Genomic DNA, 8,809 nt, shown 5'->3' on the forward strand with positions numbered 1-8,809 from the left:
AAAAAAAAAAAAAAAAAAAAAAAAAAAAAAAAAAAAAAAAAAAAAAAAAAAAATCCCGAAATTGAAAAATTGAAAATTGAAAATTGAGAGCCAAAGTTGTTTCAGAACACGTAGACGGATAACGATTATAAGGCAAAAAAAAAAAACGTATATGATTTGGTGTTTCCTGTGAAAACTTGAAGTTTTCCACTCTCTCTAAATTAGACGTAGTTAGCTTAAGCGTTACTTATTACGCTTTTCCTTCGCCTCAGAATAAAGGAAAGGAAAAGAAAATAATTTACAATAAATTCTCCATGTTCCTTGTAGACTCATTGTTCTCGCGCTTTACTTAATCAGGGCCAAATCCAGATTAAGCAAGAGAAAAAAAGAAAAAAATTAATAGTTCAATAGGGAAACTACCGACGAAAAAAGGGCAAACGATGAAAAAAGGCAAACGATGAAAAAAGGCAAACGATGAAAAAAGGCAAATGATGAAAAAAGGCAAATGATAAAAATAAAGGGGAAACTAGAATTGCACAAAAGTTGAAAATTTGGGGTAACAGGAAGAGTAATTTGAGACAACCACACGGGGTTTGATAGGGCAATAGCCTTTTTTTGTATGTAAAAAGTTGGCCTGTGAGAGGAAAAAGAAGGAGGGGAGAAGGAGGGGAGAAGGAGGGATTTTTTGAATTTGAGTTTTATTTTTATCCAACATCAAACTTGTAAGTTGCACTTTTAAAGTTAAACATATCCCCAAGAGGCAAAAAACAATTCGTTTAATGTTTTACTCAATAGAGTTGTAGTTGATGCTTATTGTGAAGGAGCTGACTTATCACAATAGCAATCTAGTTTAATAGGAGCTATTATATTTTGCTTTTTACAAGGCTCCAGCTAGTTTCTAAAACGGGGGGAAAAAACAATATAAAGTATAGAAACTTGTTTCAAAAATTACCCTTTTGTCGACAACATTGTCAATAACATGACCAACAACAGCCTAATATCATAGCCCAATATCACAGCCTACATCACACCATACAACACATTTCTACCAATTGACAAGCAAAATTATAGCAGTTTCAGCTCATTTGGTAGCAGCTTGTCTGCGCCTTCTTTTTTTTTTGGCTGCGAAAAGCACCATTATCAAACTAACCATGCTTACTCTAAAGTTTTCACATTTTGCGGCCAAAAAAATAAAGTGCAATGACTTGTAACAAACACATGGAAAATCCTTACTTTCGAATTTTTTCGAATCACCATGTTTGATGGAGCTAAACAAGCATCTAATTTCTCACAAAAGAATGACGGACCATCATTAACTAAGGTTGAGGATTTAGTTTACACTATATACTGACTGACTATCTTCTTTTACTTTTTGCATCAAAATGTTTTTACCATTGATAGAAGTACGAGCTTGTATTATAAGATACGACCCTACATGTTTAAAGATTATAAGATATGAAACTACATGTGTTGTAAAAGATACGAACAAAAATTTCTTCACCCCGAAATAAATGATTGATAAAAGTTCAAACTATTCAGAATCTACTCTTAATACATGCAAGTAATATAAGAAATAGCAAAAAAGAAGGAAATTACCGTTGAAACTAACTAAAATGCTTACCAAGAAGCACTAAATGATAGAAAAGAAAAGATAAACCTTTAATAGTGATTTCTTTGGATAAAAGCTGTGCTATGAAACAAATATAAAAGTATGCACAATCTATAAGCGGAATAGCTATAATAGTCTTTTTTTTAAAAAAAAAGATAATCTTAAGAAATAACTAAGCGTTCCCCTCCGTGACATCTAAAATCGATTAGTTCAGCATGATCTGGCTTTATAAAATTTAAATATTGAACTGACAATAGACAATTTCTTTTCAATGACACCACTATCAAATGCGAAATGGCTATTTAATTTTGTTTCATTTTTGTTTTTCAATGTTTTGATTTCGCCTCTGGCTAGCTATTATTCTTTTTATTCTATGTGAAATAAGATAGATCAACTTGCAAAACAAATACCTTGCCTTGTTTACAACTTTTTACCACACGGAAAAAAAAGCCGGGTTAACTTGAACAAAATTAGTAAGGAGAACTAAAAATTTAGACTATGAATACATGGCTTATTGTTATGATGTACTGATTTTTCCAAATTAGTGTGGTTTTTCTCTTATCCGGGATTTTAGATTGTGCAAAATTATTTGATGTGCAAATTTCTTTTTTACTCAAAAGCGAGAAAAAGGAAAAATTGTGCTTTAATAGAGAAGGAAATGCACCCAAAAGGATATATCCAAACCACTACAATGTTGAATGTGAGTGCCTAAAATAGCCTAAATTTCAATAGCTACATGTGTTTCTATTGTTGTGTGTTTCTGTAACCACGTGCCTCTACGGTTACGTGCCTCTATGGTTACGTGCCTTTATGATCCCGTATCCATACGATTGCTTATATTTCCAGGTGTAGAGCATGTATAGTTGTATACCAGTTTAGTTTTTCTTCTTGGACAGAAAAATAAAAAGACATTATAAACCAAATTGATGACGAGAAGAAGTTTATATTTTTCATTTCTTAGAAATATAGTGGAATCGTAAGATGACTTTGATGTCCTTCTTCTTTGGTCTCTTGGCTTTGACGCATTTTCCGTTTGGATCTATTTGTTCAAGCTGACTTAAACTTTATGTCAAAAAGAAATTACTTTTTCATCGTCCTTCCTTCCTTCAGTAAAATAGTTAGGTTTATGGAAATTTAAGGTTTAGGTTTAGGTTTGTATAGTTTTAGCCTTAAAAGCAAGTCATTTTTTGACAAGATGTTCTTTTCTGTAGACCAAAAAAAAAAAAAAAAAGAGTAATTTCATCCTTTACCTTTAAGAGAAGGGGATAAAGCAGTGCAGAAGGAGGCATTGCAAAAGGAATTTCATTGAAAGTGAGAGTGTTTGTGGATGTAAAAAATTTGGCAATGTAAAGGTTAATTGTTCCCAGGATGGTGATTTCTGGATTAAAGAACTTAGTTTAGTCGGGGAAAAAACTCAATACCCCATGGTTTATTTTTTTTGGTTCTGTACATCGCAACAGCGTGATCGACACATATCCATTAGAGAAGAAGAGGGGAAACTGACAAGGAAAACGATTTGTTGATTTTCCTTTCAAAAGAAAACATTTAGTTGGTTCAAAAGAAAACATTTAGTTGGTTCAAAAGAAAACGTTTACATTTAGTTGGTTCAAAAGAAAACGTTTACATTTAGATGGTTCAGAAGAAAACGTTTACATTTAGTTTGGTTCAAAAGAAAACGTTTACATTTAGTTGGTTCTTCTTTCGAAAGAAAACATTTAGTTGGTTCTTCTGTCAAATGAAATTTGTGACAGTCACTACTTTTAAGTTAAATCATGAAAGATACCAAGATCATTTCAATGCACAATTTAAATTTGTAGTTAGAAAATGAACAGATTTGATTGCAATTTCACTATCAACTCTCTCTTCCTTTAATATTAATATTATTATTATAATAAATGAAAGGAGCTAAAAACTAGCGAAATATCAACACTTTCTTTAACAATATTTTACTTCTTGTTCTTTGTTGAAAGTGTTTATAATCTTTTTTCCAACACGAGTACCACATGTTATACGAGAAAGAGAAATATATAAGGGTATACACTTTTTCAACACCACCAGCAAGTAAATGGCGGCAGTTTGCAGTACAGGGTGCTTATCGCTTACCCCTGTACCTGCACCAATGCTGGTACCTATTGCTGGTGCTCAACGATAAGAAGAAGAAGAAGAAAAAAAAAAAGCTGGTCGTTATATCTAAAAAATCTTTTGTCGTTGGGGAATTCTTTTTAGATAGTTAGTTATTTTCTTTCTTTTTTTTTTTTTTCTCTACTTGGTTTTGTGAAATGCTTTTTATATTCTTGCACAAGATACAACATTTATGGTTATTATTCTCATTGCTTGCAAACTTCGATTAGTATTATGTTGGTGTTTCCATTGATTTGCATAACTCTCACTCCACATGCAAGACCCCATTGAGCAAATAACTAACAAAATTCCTTCTTTGGGTTTTGACAAAAAGAGAGTGGAGTGCACCTTTTTTGTACCTCTGTCATTTGCGCCTTCCACCTACAAACTATATGTAAAATCTTACCTGCGTAACAACTCTCAATTTCTTCCTTGGAAAATTCCGCATTAAAATAAAATTTTTTTTTTTAAATAATCAACTCTCAAATTCATGTTGCTCCCAAGCGATTGGACTTGTTCGGTGAAGGATGGAAAAGAAAAGAAAAGTAAAGTAAAATAAACAAAAAGAAGATAGAACCTCCAATCACAGTAGGCAGAAAAAAGGAGCTGGATATTTGTGGATCAAAACCATTGAACCAAGCATAAATTTAAATAAAAATTAATCTTACATGCAGTGGAAATTTTTTTTTTCTTTTCTTTATTCCATCTCTTTTAGTTTTGGTCGTCGCTGATAATAGTAGTGGTATTATTATTGTTAACATGTTATTACTAAAACAATATAGAACATCTGGTAAACGATTTTGTGTAACTCGTGATTGTTCGTTCGATTTTCCAGCTGTTTATCTTTCTTGGATCCAACTAGACTTCAAGAATATAGCATGTACATCTCTGTTAACACCGATACTATCTAACGGTGAAGTATTTTATTACCCTTATTGCTTCTGTGGAATGGAGGTTGCCAACATCATGCAATAGGTTTATTTTATCTTGCTTTTTGTTTCTTTTAGTCTTTATTCCCTTCAACAAAAGGCCTGTGCCAGACTCCACTTATTTTTGTTTCGACTATTTAAGCAAGTTAGGATTCCTGAATTATTCAATTTCTCCCTCTCATGATTCCTGTTAAAAAATCTCTCAATCCTTCAACAGTCCGAATCAAGTTTATACTCTTTCGACTAGACTTCCTCAAAAATTTGCAAAAGTTATGAGAGTATCCACCACATTAGGTAGCATTGCTGCAATAGTAGCCACAACTCAGGCGGCTCCTCTTATTTTAACTCAATACGTTACTGCATCCATAACAACTACTCTGTGGGTCACCGTATATCTGGCCGTTACCTTTACAGCCTCCACTTATATAACAAGATATGGTCCTCCACCTGTAGCAACAACAACAAATAGTTTCACAAGTTCAACAAGTTCCACAACCCCAACTACAACATCCTCTTCTTCCCCAGTATCCACATCTTCTGTGTCAACTGAAAGTACAAGCTCTTCATTAACTACACCCACCTCCACTGCCCCTACCACCTCATCCAGTTCGCAAGCAAGCTCATCATCTTCAACACCAACTACCTCCTCCACCCCATCCACAACTACCACCTCCACCTCCACTCCATCCACAACAACCACTTCCACCTCCACCCCACCCACAACTATCACTTCCACCACCACCTCCACCTCCACCTCCACCCCAACCAGATCCACCAGATCCACCTCATCCACCAGATCCACCACATTCACCACATCCACCACATCCACCACATCCACCTCATCCACCTCATCCACCTCATCCACCAGCTCCGCTTTATCTACCCCAGTACCTTCAGATACTGAATTTTATGACGAAATATTAAACGAACATAACCGTTTAAGAGCCCTCCATGGTGTAGGCAATTTAACATGGGACTCTGCATTAGTCGAATACGCCGCCACCTACGCAGCCAGTAATTTCGACTGTAATAATGTTGAGTTGGTACATTCCAATGGTCCATACGGTGAAAACTTGGCAGCTGGTTATGTTGGTGGTATTACTCCAACAGATGCTTGGTACGATGAAATCAAGGACTACGATTTTAGTAAACCAGGCTACTCTCCTGCAACCGGTCACTTCACCCAAGTTGTTTGGAAATCAACAACCAAAGTCGGCTGTTCCAGAGTCATGTGCAATAATATCTGGAGGCAGTACACTATATGTGAATATTCCGACACCAGAGGTAATATTAATGGTATTGATTCTGAGACTGGAAAAGATCTCTTTGAGGTAAACGTCCTTCCACCATTAAATTCCTAAAAAGGAAGTTTAAATCAATTAGCCTTCACCAACGACAATAAGCCATAAGATCCTCGTTGCAACATAGAAGTTTTTCTTATTCAAATCATACTATTTTCGTACAAGACAATAATGGAGTTGAAAAATGGTTATCTTTTTTTTTTTTCCTCCAATTTTTTTTATCCTTCTTGTATAGCGATAAAACAGAGATACCTATAAAATAGAATCCTCTTCATTTTACTTTATTCTCTACACCAAGCTGTTGAATGTGTGCTTGTGTTTCCTGAGAGTTTACAAAACTTGTCTCTAATATGTAAGAATGTTAGAGATTAACCCAATTAAGAAAGAAAATATAGAGAGCAAAGTAAAAGTAAAAGAAGATACTTTTTTCTTTTATTTTTTATAGCCAATTGTGTATATTGATTTTAAACATACATTTGATTATCAAATACATACTGGTTACCTTAATTTTTCAAGACTGAAGCAAATTGACCTTTAGATGGTTTAGCTTTTGATTTTTCAACTTTAGCAGAACCAAGCTTTTCAGCAGAGTATGCTTTAGCATATGGGTTCAATCTCAACAAAACTTGTTTGTTCTTCAATGGGTTCTTCTTCAAAACGTGAGTCTTCTTTTGAGATGATTCACCAGCTGGTCTAACAACAGCTTGGACTTCAGCGGAATTGATCAATCTAGTAACATCGGTGTTTGAAATAATGTTTGTTGGTAAAGAGTAGTTGGATTTGATCGATTTGGTTGATTCTGATCCGTAGACTGAATCCAAAGCTTCAATAGCTGATTGGGTCCAGATAATGAATCTACCCAAGTGAGCACCTGGAGCTAATTGCAACAAACCCAAATGCTTAACTGAAGAAGTTTCAACACCTGGGATGTTTCTCAAGGCCTTGACTAAACCATTGTCTTCATTGTAAACAACCAATGGACCTCTTCTTTGAGTAAATCTTCTGCCTCTCAATTTACCCTTACCGGCTCTCATCTTCTTTGATTTGATAACCTTAACAACATCTTTGTGAGCACCAATAGCTTTCAAAACGGCGACAGCATCCTTGGTTTTGGTAACTGACTCGAATTCATTAGAAACAACTAATGGAATTTCCTTAACGTTTTCAACCCTGTGTCCTCTAGCAAGAACCAATGAGGTAACAGCTGAAGCAGCAATAGCTGAAGCAGTAGCATACCTTTTTTCATTGTGGTTAACCTTGACATTCCACTTTCTCCATGTCTTGGTTGGAGCAAACATACGACCACCTCTACACATGTTACCAAAAGCAGCTTGACCAGAACGGTGAGTACCACCACCACCAACTCTTGGAATTCTAGCAACAGCTCTACCAGTACCCCAAGACTCGGCAGAAGTCTGGTGACCAGCATTTTCAGCAACAGCATAAGCTTGTCTCTTGTTCTTGTTAATTCTAACAAAAACTGAGTGGACAATATCTGGTCTCACTGGTGCAGAGAAAACTGCTGGTAATGGTAATTGGGTGCTAGATTGTTCACCTTGAATGGTGACAACAGAAACTTGTGGTCTAGATGACATCCTGGATAGATAGAGATAGGTATATACTTGGTAATAGATATAAAGAGTGATGGAGTTAAAAGTAGAATATAAAAGTGGAAAAGGTTTATTTGAAAAATTTTTTATATAGTATAAAGAAAAAAAAAAAAAAATTTTTCACTTTGAGAAAAAAAAAAAAAAAAAAAAAAAAAAAAAAAAAAAAGGGGTTTGTTAATAAAAAAAAAAAAAAAAAAAAAAGAAAAAAAAAAAGGCGGTTGGTAGCACAGTCGTGTATATTGCTCAATATAACTTTTATTTTTATTTTTGCCATCTCTCACAACCTTCTCTACCTTCCAAGTTAATTCGATTCAATTCAATTCAATTCAATTCTCTTGGAATTGTATATAGAGACTATGCACAGAAGGGGGTGCGTGCGTGTGTGTGTGTGTGTGTATATATGTGGTGGGAGTGGGTTCAACAACAAGAGCTAGTCTGAGCTTGTGGACGTCTAGGTCTGTTCAAGTCGACTCCTCCTCCTCCTCCTCCCATTCTTCTGCCACCACTGGCACCACCGCCTTGCCTCGTTCTAGAAGCATTCGCCTCTATAACTTCATCTACAGGTAAAGCTCTTCCTATTTTATCAAATATTTCCACCACGCCTTCGCCACTCTTTGCTGAACATTGCGTTGTAATAATCTTAACCTCTTCATTTTGCATTTCCGAGATATAATCCTCGAGATCTTGCTGTTGAACCTCTCTTTTATCTTCTAAATCTAACTTGTTACCAACTAATGCAATTACGATCCCTTCTGGCGCTTGTTTCCTCAATTCCTTTATCCAGTCTTGTGCCTTTTTGAACGACAGCTGACTGGTAATATCGTAAACACACAAAGCCGCATTAGCATTTCTGTAATACATGGGAGCTAATGATTTATAGCGCTCTTGACCTGCAGTGTCCCATATTTCAAATTTTATCGTTGTTTGCGACTCTGGTATTGTGATGGATTGAGTCAAGAAGGCAGCACCTATAGTAGACTCCCTCATATCATCAAAAGTATTTTTGACAAATCTATGCACTATGGACGATTTACCAACAGCACTTTCTCCTAAAAGAACAAGTTTGAATTGGGCAAAACGTTGCGTAGAAGGTTGTTGTTGTTGTTGTGGTGGTGGTGGTTGTGTGGACATTATGAATAATCTGTAAAAAATTGGTAAAAACCTTGATTAACTAAATAGTACTTACCTCAAAAGCTTAGGCTCTAAATGGAAGAGGGGAGAGGGAGGGAAAGAAAAGGGTGAAGATATAGCTCACTAGAG

The 8,809-nt window shown here is 35.3% G+C and overlaps 3 protein-coding genes across 3 annotated transcripts; 1 reads left to right on the forward strand and 2 right to left on the reverse strand. All coding sequences in view use genetic code 12, as the record gives it.

Annotated features, from left to right (window-relative positions):
- Positions 1-4,910: 4,910 nt before the first annotated feature.
- Positions 4,911-5,999, forward strand: RBE1 (sterol-binding protein; the record flags this gene model as incomplete). The annotated part of the gene is made up of 1 exon (XM_049326210.1): positions 4,911-5,999. The coding sequence occupies one exon, from the start codon at positions 4,911-4,913 to the stop codon at positions 5,997-5,999; it is 1,089 nt and encodes a 362-aa protein (XP_049178193.1).
- Positions 6,000-6,442: 443 nt separating this feature from the next.
- Positions 6,443-7,534, reverse strand: RPL4B (60S ribosomal protein uL4; the record flags this gene model as incomplete). Its single annotated transcript, XM_049326211.1, has 1 exon — positions 6,443-7,534. The coding sequence occupies one exon, from the start codon at positions 7,532-7,534 to the stop codon at positions 6,443-6,445; it is 1,092 nt and encodes a 363-aa protein (XP_049178194.1).
- A 432-nt stretch (positions 7,535-7,966) lies between these two features.
- Positions 7,967-8,680, reverse strand: YPT52 (Rab family GTPase; the record flags this gene model as incomplete). The annotated part of the gene is made up of 1 exon (XM_049326213.1): positions 7,967-8,680. One exon carries the CDS (start codon positions 8,678-8,680, stop codon positions 7,967-7,969), a length of 714 nt encoding a protein of 237 aa, XP_049178195.1.
- Between the last annotated feature and the right edge of the window lie 129 nt (positions 8,681-8,809).

Source organism: Candida oxycetoniae, assembly GCF_023343755.2.
Source record: "Candida oxycetoniae strain CBS 10844 chromosome Unknown scaffold63, whole genome shotgun sequence".
Lineage (NCBI taxonomy): Eukaryota > Fungi > Ascomycota > Pichiomycetes > Serinales > Debaryomycetaceae > Lodderomyces > Lodderomyces oxycetoniae.